Source organism: Theobroma cacao, chromosome 3 (assembly GCF_053813885.1).
Source record: "Theobroma cacao isolate CCN51 chromosome 3, ASM5381388v1, whole genome shotgun sequence".
Lineage (NCBI taxonomy): Eukaryota > Viridiplantae > Streptophyta > Magnoliopsida > Malvales > Malvaceae > Theobroma > Theobroma cacao.
In genome coordinates this window covers 40,155,120-40,169,750 of record NC_142641.1, presented here as the reverse complement: position 1 = coordinate 40,169,750, position 14,631 = coordinate 40,155,120, and the positions used below count along the sequence as shown (strand labels likewise).

The 14,631-nt window shown below is 38.1% G+C and overlaps 4 protein-coding genes and 1 long non-coding RNA gene across 10 annotated transcripts; 4 read left to right on the top strand and 1 right to left on the bottom strand.

The window, feature by feature from the left end:
* The first annotated feature begins 438 nt into the window (after positions 1 to 438).
* LOC18605741 (succinate dehydrogenase assembly factor) lies at positions 439 to 1,030 on the top strand. Its single transcript, XM_018116934.2, has one exon. The coding sequence runs from the start codon at positions 579 to 581 to the stop codon at positions 933 to 935; it is 357 nt and encodes a 118-aa protein (XP_017972423.2). The 5' UTR covers positions 439 to 578; the 3' UTR covers positions 936 to 1,030.
* Positions 1,031 to 1,794: 764 nt separating this feature from the next.
* Positions 1,795 to 4,099, top strand: LOC18605739 (RING/U-box superfamily protein). The gene is made up of 2 exons (XM_018117713.2): positions 1,795 to 2,621; positions 3,409 to 4,099. Exons 1-2 carry the CDS (start codon positions 1,925 to 1,927, stop codon positions 3,834 to 3,836), a joined length of 1,125 nt encoding a protein of 374 aa, XP_017973202.2. The 5' UTR covers positions 1,795 to 1,924; the 3' UTR covers positions 3,837 to 4,099.
* Positions 4,100 to 5,793: 1,694 nt separating this feature from the next.
* Positions 5,794 to 8,426, bottom strand: LOC18605738 (rust resistance kinase Lr10-like). Its single transcript, XM_007038940.3, has 3 exons — positions 7,615 to 8,426; positions 7,123 to 7,149; positions 5,794 to 7,031 (listed from the first exon to the last, which is right to left on the bottom strand). The coding sequence occupies exons 1-3, from the start codon at positions 8,366 to 8,368 to the stop codon at positions 5,917 to 5,919; spliced, it is 1,896 nt and encodes a 631-aa protein (XP_007039002.3). The 5' UTR covers positions 8,369 to 8,426; the 3' UTR covers positions 5,794 to 5,916.
* Positions 8,274 to 9,428, top strand: LOC148763824 (uncharacterized). The gene is made up of 2 exons (XR_016025436.1): positions 8,274 to 8,413; positions 8,796 to 9,428. It is a non-coding gene; the product is annotated as an uncharacterized LOC148763824 (long non-coding RNA).
* Positions 9,429 to 11,247: 1,819 nt separating this feature from the next.
* Positions 11,248 to 14,039, top strand: LOC18605737 (rust resistance kinase Lr10-like). 6 transcript variants are annotated; one of them, XM_018117709.2, is made up of 5 exons: positions 11,756 to 11,892; positions 11,960 to 12,014; positions 12,231 to 12,488; positions 12,622 to 12,654; positions 12,805 to 14,039. In XM_018117709.2, the coding sequence occupies exons 3-5, from the start codon at positions 12,299 to 12,301 to the stop codon at positions 13,908 to 13,910; spliced, it is 1,329 nt and encodes a 442-aa protein (XP_017973198.1). In that variant the 5' UTR covers positions 11,756 to 11,892; positions 11,960 to 12,014; positions 12,231 to 12,298; the 3' UTR covers positions 13,911 to 14,039. The 6 variants fall into 6 exon arrangements, with proteins under 6 accessions (XP_017973195.2, XP_017973197.1, XP_017973196.1 ...); XM_088804864.1 differs by having other exon boundaries at positions 11,764 to 11,892; positions 11,939 to 12,014; XM_018117706.2 differs by adding an exon at positions 11,248 to 11,526 and having other exon boundaries at positions 11,683 to 12,488.
* Positions 14,040 to 14,631: the final 592 nt, after the last annotated feature.

Below are 14,631 nucleotides of genomic sequence, written 5' to 3'. Positions count from 1 at the left end.
AATCTAAGGGTTGGACAAGGTCCCATCGTGGGACCAACTTGTCCGTCATTCCTCGTGGAAAATATCTATCTGCACATAAACCATCTTTCATTGTCTTATTTAAGTTTTGTCTAACCCTAACAATAATTACCCACAGTATTTTCATATGCATATATAAATATAAATATAAGTATATTCTATGATAATCCACTATTAATAAACAACGTTTTAGAATTCCTTTTATTTGCTTGCTCCACAAACCTTTTGGCATCTTCGAATTCATATACAAATCGTAAATACTTCCTTTCTTTAATGATTTTTAGCTTGCATCTATATATATATATATATATTCTTTGGGTTGGGTTTTGGAATTGAATTGCACTATGGGCCCAACTCAATACTATTTTGGGCCTGAAGCCCGTTTTACAGTTTACAAGTTGCAAATTTTTATCATCAAAGCGTGGCTGCAGTATCGAGAACCAACACGACGCCGTGCTTAAGGTTCCCCCCCCCCACTCTTCTCTTTCATTTGAATCCGTATTTTCGTTCGACGAATCCAAGTTAGGTTTTTCTTACCAGGTACCTTAAAAGCAGCGACAATGGTAAGAGCCACCCTGAGCCGTCTATTCTCATCGATCTCCGAGCTCTCTATCCCCAAACCGTCTTTAAGTAGTGTCAGATCGGAGCCAATGACTCGGTTCGGATCCAACTCGGCGAGTCGGTTCTTGTGTTGCTCTGCTCAGCAACCTCAATTGAACCATCAAGAAAAAGCCAACGAGGAAAAGCGCGAAGCGGTGAAGGAGGATCCTGAAATTGAGAATAAGGAAAATGAAGAAGATGATGATGAAGATGGGGATCATGTGAATAAACAGACGGGTGAGGTCGGGGGGCCCAGAGGCCCTGAGCCCACTCGCTACGGTGATTGGGAACGCAATGGTCGCTGCTACGACTTTTGATTCTTTCTTTTCCTTTTATTTTATATATATACAGTAAGAATGTTAAAGAGAAGTGTTGTAATTGTGAGAATAAATTCAAACTTTAATTTGTGGAATTTCTGGGGTTAGTTTTGCCTCTTATTATCTCATCTGGGTTCTGTTCTTTGGTTTTTTTTAAACTACTTTAAAGTCAATTTTCAGATGTCCAATGTGATCATGTCGTGCTTAATAAGCATTCACGCGTTATTGATCATTAATTTGATAATAATTTTGTTTGATTTATTCATATGAAGTCAAGATGATGAATTTCCTATCAGTGTCTTTGAGTGGTTTCATGCTCTTTGACAGATTCTGGGTTTTGAAAATAAACGAAGCCATTAAAAGCAAGTTGGCTATCACCCATTCGATCATTTGCTCAAAAATTCATAGTCAATTTCCCATTAGCCATTGCCTCCTCCAACTTCCTTTTTCTAATGATCAGCCCAACATCCCAAGTTCTCAAGTCTCAACTGTGTACCTCATGCTTGTTCAATTGTTTTTATTTAGTGCAAATATGCTATTTGGTATCACGTTTTAATGTCTTGTAGAGACTCTATTAGAATTTTGGGATTTTGGGTGGACTCTGCAATCATTGATCCTCATCTTCGTTTTTTATGTGTTAATAAAGATTAGTAGTATTAACTTTGATCTTTGCTCTTGTGTTAGACTTTGTATTAAATGTTTGTGAAATAAAATTATATATTTTTTTTCCTCAGCTAAAATTATATTATAATTGATTAAAATTGCTAGAATTTTTATTTTTTTGGTGGGCTCCAAATATTATGATCTTTAGCTTTCTTTGTCTTTTTATTTAAGGATTTACGCTGCTTCAAACGAAGCAGTTGGGCAGGTTGACTTGCCCGATGGACATCAGACATCAGGTGGACCCGTGTTTCATTTCGAGCTTTTGATATTCTACTCATATTATTGGTGTGGTAGTCTGGTAGCTTTTCATTCCAAGCGTGTTCAACATGGACACTCTCAAAATCTTCTCCCATCTCCTCTTCTTTATCTTCTTCTTCTTCTGCTCCTACTTACACACTACAACAAGCACAGATACATGCATAAGAGCCGCGTGTCGCAGCACCAAGCCAGAGATTCGATTCCCTTTCCGGATTGAAGGCCGGCAGTCTAAGTCTTGTGGCTATCCAGGTTTTCATTTATCTTGTGATAGCTCAAACCAGACGATACTCGAGCTGCCTTACTCGGGAAAATTCAGTGTCCAAGGGATAGACTATGCTGCACAAGAAATTTGGATCAATGATCCCAACAACTGCCTTCCTCAAAGAATTCTTTGGCTTAACCTTTCTGGTTCTCCATTTAATGGTGTTAATTATCAAAAATTTACGTTCATCAATTGCTCGTTAGACTATTTGAAGTATGGATTCAATCCAATTGCTTGCCTTAGTGGTGGTAACTACACGGTTTTTGCTACTTCGTCAACAAAAGTTGTCAGTTCTTTGTCATCGTCCTGCCAACGAGTTACAACCGTTGCAGTTCCTGTTGAGTGGGCTTCCCATGATCAAATATTGAAATCAGACCTCAGCAACAATCTCCGGTTAACGTGGGACAAACCCAAGTGCCGGAAATGTGAGTCACGGGGCGGCGAATGTAGGCTAAAGGCCAATTCTACTCGTCAAACTATTTGTTCAAATGCTCCCGGACGAGGTAACTTTCTTTCTGCTCTGTGTCTTTGAAAGTGTGAATCCTTAAGAAAATCTGGTGGTTCCTTGTCGTTTTTGATCGACGAAGGATCTTTCAGAATGAACTTTCATGTCACCGTACTGGAACAAAAAATAAAGCTGATTGATTGAAGCAAATGAAACCAATCTGAATTGACTTTATTTAGGCCAATGTTAATGCCATTCAATTTACATTTTCAGTTTCCAGAACCACGATAAGCGTTGACTGAACAATAGTATAATATTGGCCAGTGAAAGGTTTGAAGTGCTCTTTTGCTGGAATTGCGCTCAACGCTTTCCCACTGTAATAATTACCTTTTGATCTCGTTGACATCTACGTTTATAGCGAAAGGCCAACTGCTTGAATTGATCAAACATTCCATACTTTCAGATACCAACAGCCATGAGCAGGAGGAGTAGTTATAAACAAGTTCGCGGCCATGTCTGGAAAGTCTCTAAGTGGCAAGATACACTTTCACATTTAATACATTTGGACTTTTTCAGCCTTTTGCTATTAACCTCTTCTTAGTTTTAATCAAGACCAACGTTTTATGGATTCTAAAAAGTCAGCCCAAGGAGAATAACAGGTCTTCTGGTAGTTGAGCTTTAAACTGCATTTACATCCTGACATAGGCTGTTTGACCCAAGCTATTTCATCTTTTTTTTTTCCTTCTTCTTCTTCTTCTTCTTTTCCCTTGAGCAATACAATTAGATTGCCATCAATTATATTTTGTTCAGTAATATTTACTGTAAAGCTGAAACTCCTCTATCAGGTATTACAAGGAGTGTTCGCTATGCAATCACAGTTGGTGCCGGAGTGCCAACTCTGTTGTGTATCTTAGGGCTATTATGCTTCGTCTGTGGCAAGGTCCAGTCTTGTACTGTAAGACGCAACTCAATCCCGGAGCTCAACGCAACGGTCGCTCCACAGCCCACCATTGAGGATGGCCTGGATGGCCCAACTATAGAATCGTACCCGAAAATAGTGATTGGTGAGAGCAGGCGCCTGCCCAAGCCCGATGACAACACTTGCCCGATATGCTTGTGTGAATACTGGCCCAAGGAGACCCTCAGGAGCATACCCCAATGCCAACATTGTTTCCATGCTGATTGCATTGACGAATGGCTTCGGTTGAATGCTACCTGCCCCATTTGCAGGAATTCCCCAGAAAGGCCGTCTTCGCCAGTTCAGGATTCATGATTTATCCATCTTGCTATTGTCAGAATCCTTCAATTGTTTCTGCTTCTAAGGGCTAAAATTGTAGATAACTTTTTTTTTGGTTCCAAATTGTAGTTTAGTGTCTTGCAGTTCTGACTCTGCCAGATGTGCATGCTTTGCTTTTTCTTTCACTTTTGTTTCCCTTCATGTTTTTTCGGATATTATATTATGTATAAGGCCCTAAGAGCTTTAGGTAATCTCAACTTAATCTTCCAGATTGTTATAAAGTTATAACTCCGACTCTCTTCTTGTTTTACTAGATTGAAGTGAGACCGTATAAGCCAAAATTCATTAAAAAAGCCTCATTCAACAGCTTCATATTTCAAATCCCAAAGCCATGGAACTTTTTAGTTAAATCATGCAACAAGGTGAAGATCGGATTCACCAAAAAAAAAAAAAAAAACCAAACAAACAAATGAAGGAAGCACTGATATCTCACTTTTTCCTTCCTATTGTATGGCAAAATTCTTGCTATTTCTCTCAGGTTAGTTTATTTGAAATTTGAATTACATCCAAAGTTAATCAATTAGATGTTGACATTCATTCACTAGGATGGATCAATTAGGGAGGGTGACCCACAGCAAATTAATCGAGGGCTATATTTGGCCCTATCGCATCAAAAGAAAGAAAAGAGGTGCTCCTGCAGCATAATTTTCAGCGTGCCTACTTAATGATTTCCGACTTATTAGTTGAGTGACTCTTTTCAAAGGAGGACTCGCTTTCAATTGCAGCCGTAGATTGACTGGCACTATAGTGAAGATGATTAGACCGTCCGATTACTTCTTTTCTAATTACCAGACTTAACCTAGTCAGCCTTACTCTCGAACGTTCTCCACCGATGCTAACAGCAAAACTAGGTACCATTCTTTGGCCCCTTGACATTCTCTCATCCTTGCATCTCTAGGAGCAAAACAAGCATTGCTGCCCTTTCTTTTGTGGAAACATGAACGTCAGTTACCCTTTCGATTAAAAGGTCAACCTCGTAAGTGTAGTGATGAATGACAAATTCAAGATTTTGAATAAAAAAATGATTAAAAAGAAATTATAAAAATAATTATATTATATATAATTTTATATTTATAATAATAATAATAAATAAAAATTAATAAATGACGGCTGTCACTGTCTACCAACCCCTTAACTCCGTCTCTAATAATAACCATAGGCTTGAAGTGGAGTGCAAGAAAAACCGCATCACTTTCCCATGAAATATGTGAATTTCTATGTCCTAGACATCTCTTACGTTAATCAAACGCTGCGACCTCCAGATGTGAGTCTGGACAAGGACAACTGCTCCATTCCTCGCAGTTTCATCCCTTCGTACTACTGTTATGGAGAAAGCCTCCTATCGTATCATATTGAACTATGGATCTAGTTGATGACAACCTAATACCATTTACTAGCAAGGGATGTTGTTGTTCCAACTAGATTAAAACAACTCCTGAAAAATTAAGTTACCACTACTCCTAAGAGAAAAACAAAAAGATACAGTACGTAGGTATAAAGTTAATTAAAGCTATTTACAATGATAGTATGCCCTTGCTCTACCTAAGAAGTATAGGTATAAAATTAAAGCCTTAAATTAAAGATTAGACTATCATGAGATTAATATATAGCTTGACATGCTATTAACATGACTTTTATTAATAGATTTGAAACATATTGCAAATATTAATAACTATTAAAGAAAAAGTATATATACATTTTATTTTATACAATTTTGTTAATAATATTGAAAGATTTTAGAAACACCTAAGAGCAAAGCATTTTGAATTAATTTGTATTTTTCCTTTTTTTTTAAATCAAATGAACAATTCGTTGAATTTTGAAACGGTGGTATTTTTTTTTGGGGTATAATATTGGAGAGTAATATGGTTTAAATTAATGTAGGAATGGATCTTTACCCCAAACAATCTGAAGTAGGAATTAACAATGGAACTAAATGACAAACATTAATTAGGTGGATTTATTAATGTTAATAATGGAAGTTAGCTAATAGATGAATCATAGTCAATTTTTTCTAACAATAACTACGAGGCTATTAGCTATAGATAGATTGCTTTTATTCTAATTCAGCAATAGCGGGAAGCTCTCTATTAACAGGCTTCCTAGGCATGTTGGCACCCATCTTCGATTGATCCGTAGAGGCAAAAGGATTTGGCGGCACTGTAAGAAGGCTACCCTCTCCTTCTAACATTTGAACCACAACTTTCATTGGAGGACGATCTACGGGATACCACTGAATGCACCAAAGTCCAACGATTGTGAGTTTCTTTACTATTCCTGTATGCTCTTCATCTTCAATTCTAATCCCCAGCTCCTCTCCTTTGTCCAAACGATTATAAGCCCATTCTGGGAAGTACACTTGGCTTGTATTCTCCGCTGTAACATCTATATTCTTTCTCCCTCCAACCATTTCAAGCAATAGCATTCCAAAACTATACACATCTGATTTGTACGAGACATTTCCAAAGTTTCGAGACAATACCTCGGGTGCAATATAGCCCATGGTTCCTCTAGCTGTTGTCATAGAAATAGCACTTTGTTCCTTGGAACACAATTTAGCTAGGCCAAAGTCAGAGATCTTGGGATTGAAGTTGTGGTCTAGCAAAATATTGTGAGGTTTGATATCAAAATGGAGGATTCGTTGCTCGCAACCTTGATGCAGGTACTCAATACCTTTGGCTACACCAAGAGCAATATCCTGAAGCTTTTCCCAACTAAGGAAACGATTCTCGCCCGTTGCTGAGAATATGAACTTCTCTAATGACTCATTTGGTAGGTATTCATAAACAAGAGCTCGTTCATATCCATCGGCACAAAAACCAACCAATCGAGTCACATTGACATGATGGATTCTACCCATTGAACCCACTTCATTGATGAATTCTTCACCATTTCCCTTGAAATTATTGAGGACCTTAACAGCAACTAAAACATCATTGGAAAGTCTTCCTTTGAAGACAGTTCCATAACCTCCTTGTCCCAATTTGTCCTTGAAATGATTTGTTATCCTTTTAATATCAGCATAGGAGTATCTTGAGGGTTTAACTGCTCTATAATCTTCCAAAAACTTTTCAATCTTGAGTTGGCTTTCTTGCTCTCTTTTCTTCAAACGATGTGCCCAGCCAACTCCAATGACAATCGTTGCAAGAATAAAAGAACCTAAGATTACACCTGCAAAATAAAATAGCATATTCCCTGTTAGAATAATGCTTCATCATCGATCTGTCTTCACTAATTGAAGGGTAAAAGAAAAATCAATTACCAGCAATTATTAGCCTTTTTCGTGCACCTGCGAAACAATCGAAATTAATCAGCTTGATACGTGATGTAATTATGTTCTTACGAGTTACAAATATTCGAAAGGTATGCAAGCATAAACTCGGAAATACAATACTGATAAGCTCAAGATACAATCACAAAAACATAAATGCTGGAAACAGAGCAGAACAAAATTAGTTAGCTCTAAACTACATGAAGATTTTAAAAAAAAATCTGCATATGCGAATTCCTAGTCAGTGAAAACCAATATTGTTACCCCTTTGCACCCTCTTCTGTTTTAGTGTTTTCTCCTATTTTAGCAGTTTTCCTCCCAAGTCATAAGTGAAAGAAAATTCAAATTTGGGCTCATTAGAAACATTAAGCTTCATTTAGGTGCATACATCAGACTAAACCCAACAACATTCTTCAGGGTGAATGCAGTCTAACCAAAAAATTTTGAATAAAATAAAGGATCAGTGCAATAGTGACAACATACCTCTATGGTGCCTGGGGATATCAAAACACTCAGTTTGATCCTGTCTGCTATTGCTCTTCAGTTTACATCCCCTGCCTTGGGCTTCACAGTGTCTACAGTTTGGTTTGTCCCAAAGTAATTGGAAAGGACCGGTAAGATATGGATTAATTGCTGCTGAGATGTTGCCAGTCTTGCTGCAATTTAACAGGTTCTCGTCATATGGCTGCTCATCAGAACCGAAAGCTATAATTTGGGAGCCAGTGTTGCTTAAGCAAGGGATTCTATAGCGTCGGTACAAAAACTCATCTTTGCTTGAACAATTGAACAAGGTGTAGAAGTCAACTGGCTTGGGCTGAAAAGCTTGTAGGCGGCTGTAGCTTAGCCATTCGTACCGGAATGGAAATGCAGATATATTGAGATCTGAAAGCTGCTTCCAGAGGCAATGACCAGGATCATACAAGCGAATCTGCTGTTCTTTATAGTCTATGTGCTTCACCAACAACTTCATTGAACGTGGGAAATTCAGCACGGTCTGGTTGTTTTCTGAGCAAGAGAGTTGGAACCCAGGATGAGGATAGCCACAGTGGGGCGGCTGGCGGTCTTGCAATCGGAAGGGAAACTTGACGGGTGGTTCATGGTGTTTGCAAGTAGTCACCTTGCATTCGTCTTGGATTGGTACAGCTTCTGCCATACTCACTACCAAGACGAAGCAGAATAAGTAATTTACCATCATTATTACAAAGTTGTCATTGAATCGGATCCTATATCGTCCCATTTAAGAACGATATTGGTTCTCTCTTCAGAGTTCAGAACATGCACGGTAAGTCCCATTTAATTTGTCTTTTTTTTTATCCTCCAATTGTGCTCTCCTATTTTACGAGTAGCAAAAAAAAAAAAAAAAGTTACTGTGAAATACAAAGTTTTCTACGTAATTTTTCTATCTTAACTAATTTCAGTGCTAAAACCTTACACATCAAACGTCCAAAAAAAAAAAAAAAAAAAGGTATATCTTCCTTCGATTTAGTGGACAAAACCTTCCCAATAATTCTTTGACCTTTTTGATATTTTGTGTAATGATTCCCAAATATTGTTGTGATCCTAGTGGGGGCACCTGTATCGTGGAGACTGACTTTAATTTTCCTTTTCTGATAAAAACTCTCATTTTGAGTCATTTTGTCTTTTCTTTTTTGTTTTTTCCACAGGTCGGGTCGCTTTTATATGTAGTGGGGGCAGGAACATCTATTAAGTGATTGCAATAATCGATCTCTTATGGTGGGATCGATTCAGAAATTTAGGACGAAACTGCATATGGGAGTTGTCAATTGCTGTCTGAGCTCCACTCACAAGATAAGTAGTAAAGGATTCGATTGAATTTCATGTTATAATGCAAGAATCATCAACCTTTAATATTTGGAGATAATTCTAGTCTACTGCAACTTCCAGCAGCATTCCTTTTTCTTTTTCTAATATCAAAATCCTTTCTAGGTTTTCTACTTTTCTAATTGTAATGTTAGCGAAGTAAGAACAGTCGATGCAGACTTCAAAAGTCAAATTTTTTGGTGATCCTTTTTCTGCAGGCGGCGGACCCATCGAGTGTTGTCAAACTTTTCCACGAAGCTTCGAGGTCTCCCGTAGTAAATTTCTACGAAGTCAACAGAGATCCAGTCACTTACAAGGTCAATGGCAGCATGCATAAATTTTGGGCTGGGCTGACCTGAGTTAGTTTAATTGAGCAGATCATACATTGTCCGAGTCCAATCTGGTTTTTTATTAGTTGCAAATCTACTGATAGACATAATCGTACTTAAGTTGACTTGCATATTTTAACTTTCAACTCTTGCTCCCAAGCATGAGATGAGTGTCGCTACTAGTATTACTTTTCAAACTCAATCATTCTTCGGTGCTAAACCTTGCATGGCATTGCCCTTCGATCAGTGTTCCGTTAGGCACCTTTACTGCGATAACAAGAAAACGAAGGGCAATTTCAAAGACAAATTAAGTGAAAGAGGTTATGACTCCATATATAAAGGAAACTTCCATAGCAGTCGTCTTGTAGCGATAAACATGATGGGAAAGCTCGAAGCAAATGGTCAAAAATTTATCAATGCAGTTGCAACCATTGATATACGATCCACCCACGTGAAATTGGTAAAATTAAGGTTTTGGTGCCTTTTTTTTTTTTGTGAAAATCAAAGGTTTTTGTGCTTTGGGATCAAATAAAGATGACTCTCTCTCTTCCAAAAAAAATAAACATGACTGCATGCTTAATGATTCTCTTGGAAAAATACATTTTTTCCCCCAAGGAGGACATATGACTATAAGTTAGGAAAGATTATGTGAGATTGCTGTGTGAGTGGCTCGTGGCCTTGAATATCTACCCCGTGGTTGTGATGTGTAAAAAACATTTTGATATCAAACGTCAAAATATTCTTCTTGAAGAGAATTTCACCTTAAAAGTCTTTGATTTTGGGCTAGCAACATCATACCAAGTAGATGATAGCATTATGCCATTGACTGCATTAGTCTAGGGGAAAAAGAGGATATATGGCTCCTGAATTGTTCTACAAAAACATCAAAGGCGTCTCCTATAAATCTGATAACTACAGTTTTGGGATGTTGTTGATGGGAATGGCTGGCAGAAGGAAGAACTTGGATGCATTTGTGGAGCATTGGAGTCAAGTTTACTGTCCTTCTTGAGTTTATGACCAATTCAATGACGGGAAGGACGTAGAAATGGGAGATGCGACAGAAGAGGAAAAGAAAATGGAAAAGAATTTTATTATAACGGCATTGTGGTGGATACAGATGAGGCCTGATGATCGTCCTTCTACGACTTAAGCCATGGAGATGCATGAAGCAGATCTTGAGAGCCTACAAACCTTTCCTGTTACCTACTGGAGCAAATGCTTGAAGGCAATGTAGCTAGACTGCTAGAGTGATGACAAGTAAAACGCAAACCAATTCGGTTGGTTTGATTGAAAACGAAGCTTTGTGATTCCACACCAAAGAAGCACTTGTACATGTTATCTAAGGCTAATATTCCACACGCTAATAAACAGGCTAGTACTAGCCTTTTTGCAATATGCGACAACCTAACAGATGTTCTGTAATTTGTTTATACTTAATAATCTGAAGGCAAAAGTGGCTTTAATTGCGGTGTTAATGTTTGTGTTCTGTCATGCAAACTTTTGTCACTTGAAAGCCCGATTAAAGTAGGCACTGGAGGTGTGGAGGTTCAAATCCAACCACTCACGCTTCTGATTGGCAAGTGCCTTGAGTAGAGACCATGATTTGTACACAAAAAGCACGTAGCAAGTATAAACGCTAATTTCTACATATATACTGTATCAAAGCTTCAAGATTTCAATGACATTGGGAGTATTTGTCCTTGGGCTACTTGAGAGTCCTCTGAGTTTACATATGCATAGGAGAGCTAGGAATATTTTTTTTTAACTTATCTGCAAGTCCTTTAGGTCGTATAATTTACTATAATTTATGGTTGGCAAATTTCTACAAATAATTCTCGACAGTTTTTACCTAAACTTATTGATCATGATAGCCGACGGGCCCAGGAGTCCGGCTACCGTCCATGCACTTGTCTAACTTCAATAGTGACAATTTTTTTTTGGTTCAATGTGACAGTGCTTTGATAATCACAAATCCAAATGTATCATATCTACTGGAAGCTCTCCTTACGTATGCGGTGCTTAGAAAACCAAAGGGATTGCTCTAATCTTTTTGTGTAATTGAAAATTTGAGTGAAGATGTTAGGATTTTGAGATCGAATTGAAAAAACTTTTGCCATATTTTTTTGTTGTGAATGACAACAAGTAAAGAACGTGGCTCCAGGAGCAGGCATGCTTTTGATAGTGTCATGCTATCTTTTCTTCATCCAGCCGACCTAGCTTATATGTGACTTGTGATTGGCTAAATGTAGGTGTTATTATTTCCTTCTCTGTATGCAAAAGCCATGCAATATATATGTACCAATATAATGAAATCTGGCTTTGGTTTTCCCCCTGTTTGAGCTTCTCTCTTTTACTACAGTTCTCTATCTCTAAAACTCTGCTCATACGAAAACTCTTACAGAAGATACTCTCCCCCTTTCTCTCTCGTCATCTTCATGCTCGCAGCAAGGCTACTCTTTGCAGTCACAGCCGTTGTTTTTCTAGCCCTGCCTCGTGAAACTTGCAATGCCAAGGGTAACCATCATTGTTCACCTTCCTCTTGCGGTAGTATCCAGAACATTAGCTATCCCTTTCGGTTAAACAGCGATCCACACAACTGCGGCGTCCCAAGGTATAATTCATCTTGTCAGAACAATCTTACAGTATTAAACTTGAAGTCGGGAAAATACTATGTGCAGGCAATCAATTATAATAACTACACTATCCGACTGGTTGACGCCGGTGTTCAGAAAGGTAACTGCTCCTCCATACCTCAGTATTCCTTGAGTTATTATAACTTCACATCAGGAGACATAGCTCCATATAGCTTATCATCATGGACCTATAACAGATCAAAGAATATTCTTTTCCTAAACTGTGCAAAACCTGTAAATGCTCATCTCTACCTGCACTCTTCTCCCTGCCTTGATGACGCATTTTCCTCCAATTTTTGGGTTCCGGAATCAAAAGGGTACCTTTATGTTAAAATTGGCCGCACAAAGGCATCAGATTTAAGCGAATCTTGCCGTATAGAGCTGATGGCTATGACATCCTTGCTAGGAAAAGATGAAAAGAACATTACATTCCTAGATATCCACGATGAGCTAGCTTATGGATTCGAGCTTTCATGGTCTCAAGTTTACTGTGGAGACTGCAGGTGGTGGCCTCGTAACCTCTGCATAATTGATGAGGCAAATCATGTATATTGTGGTTGGACACCTCTTGTTGGTAAGTAATTAAAGCAAGCCATTCCTATTTAAAACGCAGCACAAAGAGAGAAGGGGAGGAAGTTTAGGTGCTTTCTAAAATTCTGTGGTCATCATACACTAAATTTTTAGTTTTCCACTTGTATGTCTTGCAGGTACACTGGTCGGTATGGTCATAGGTACAATAGGTGAGATTATATGAGAAATGAGAATTCCATAAAAAAATATTTGAAAAAAACTTGCAACTTAGAGCCTCCTTTTCTACTGAGCAAATTTCTTCTCACCACGAAGCGATTAATATTTTGTTAAACTAATTTCTACAATTTTGTTATATGCAGCATATCTCCATTTAGTAGCCATTATATGTGGAACTCCATGTGTGACATTATTTGTTGTCCACAAGTGGCGCAGGAGACATTTATCCATGTATGACACTGTTGAGGAATTTCTGCAAAGTCACAACAACCTCATGCCAGTAAGGTACTCTTACTCAGATGTTAAGAAGATGACCGATGGTTTCAGGGTTAAGTTGGGTGAAGGAGGCTATGGCTCTGTGTATAAAGGAAAGCTTCGAAGTGGCCGCATTGCTGCAATAAAGATGCTGAGCAAGTCCAAAGCGGACGGTCAAGATTTTATTAATGAAGTTGCTACAATAGGCAGGATTCACCATGTTAATGTGGTGCAATTAATTGGTTTTTGTGCTAAGGGATCAAAACGTGCCCTTGTATATGACTTCATGCCTAATGGTTCTCTCGATAAATACATCTTTTCCCCAGAACGATGTACAACTTTAAGTTGGAAAAAAACATATGAGATCGCTGTAGGGGTGGCTCATGGCATCGAGTATCTACACCGAGGTTGTGACATGCAAATCTTACATTTTGACATCAAACCTCATAATATTCTTCTGGACGAGAACTTCATTCCAAAAATCTCTGATTTTGGACTAGCAAAATTATATGCAGTAGATGATAGTATCGTGTCATTGACTGCAGCAAGAGGAACAATGGGATACATAGCTCCTGAATTGTTCTATAAAAACATTGGAGGGGTCTCCTACAAAGCTGATGTCTACAGTTTTGGCATGTTATTACTGGAAATGATAGGAAGAAGAAAGAATTTGGACCCGTTGGCAGAACATTCAAGTGAAATATACTTTCCCTTTTATGTTTATGGCCAAATTATTGAAGGAAACAATGTCAATGAAGTCGGGGATGCCACAGAAGAGGACAAGGAAATGATAAAGAAGATGAGCATAGTGGCATTGTGGTGCATACAAATGAAGCCAAGTGATCGTCCTTCAATGAGCAAAGTTGTAGAGATGCTTGAAGGAGGATTAGAAAGCCTGCAAGTACCTCCCAAGCCTCTACTTTATCCAGAAGAGAGGGTTGGAGACCAAACAAATGAAACAGAGTCATCGTCTGCATTATCGTTAGTGGGGTAGTTAGTGTTTTCCCAATATCTAGCCATCCGATCTGGCAATAACTTCCTGTAATGGAGCAGTTTATGCTCTGGATTACAGTTTTCTGTAATTTGATTAACTTCCGGCGATACAATTTAGACTTTTTCTCCACATTGCATAAATTCAGTAGGAAAAAACCTACCAAGTATGTCTTTTCTTTTTAATGAAAAGAAGTTTGTCTTTTCTTTATTCTGCGAATTATATGACAGTGACAATGTATCACTGTGTACTGTTACTGGTAGCATCAAACTTGAGATTCAAACATGTTTCGCACGGCATCTGATATGAAAATCTGACCAAATTAATTATCCCAAAAAAGCGAAGATAGAAGATAACCCGACTTTTGCTGCATTTGTAAAAATTAGGCTTGATTTGACGCTTCCAGTCCATTGCAATCCACAGAATCCAATTTCCGCGTTAACTAGAGATACGCGGGTTTGAAAAAGAATTGTGGAGAAGCCATGGCTTGCTTTTGCTTGACTTACTTTGGAAAATTGAGTGCAGAAACTTCAAGAATAGTGGGGGTAGGTGACGCCATCGCATTCACCATCACCAATAATTCATCAAAATATCAAGTCAAGAGTCAAGATTCCTCACCAAGAAGTTATTTAACGTTACTTTTTTTAATTTTGTTTTTTCCTTTCGATTTTGATAGGATATTTTGTTTTTCTTTCTCAAACAAAAAATAAATACTATTGCGAGG

Coding starts and splice junctions, on each gene's coding strand:
- LOC18605738 (XM_007038940.3), bottom strand. CDS start 8,368: ATGGGACGATATAGGATCCGATTCAATGACAACTTTGTAATAATGATG. Junction 7,150..7,614: donor TATCCCCAGGCACCATAGAG/GTATGTTGTCAC, acceptor ATTGTTTCGCAG/GTGCACGAAAAAGGCTAATA. Junction 7,032..7,122: donor AAAAAGGCTAATAATTGCTG/GTAATTGATTTT, acceptor TTTATTTTGCAG/GTGTAATCTTAGGTTCTTTT.
- LOC18605739 (XM_018117713.2), top strand. CDS start 1,925: ATGGACACTCTCAAAATCTTCTCCCATCTCCTCTTCTTTATCTTCTTC. Junction 2,622..3,408: donor TTCAAATGCTCCCGGACGAG/GTAACTTTCTTT, acceptor CTCCTCTATCAG/GTATTACAAGGAGTGTTCGC.
- LOC18605737 (XM_018117706.2), top strand. CDS start 11,717: ATGCTCGCAGCAAGGCTACTCTTTGCAGTCACAGCCGTTGTTTTTCTA. Junction 12,489..12,621: donor TGGTTGGACACCTCTTGTTG/GTAAGTAATTAA, acceptor TATGTCTTGCAG/GTACACTGGTCGGTATGGTC. Junction 12,655..12,804: donor TATGGTCATAGGTACAATAG/GTGAGATTATAT, acceptor TGTTATATGCAG/CATATCTCCATTTAGTAGCC.
- LOC18605741 (XM_018116934.2), top strand. CDS start 579: ATGGTAAGAGCCACCCTGAGCCGTCTATTCTCATCGATCTCCGAGCTC.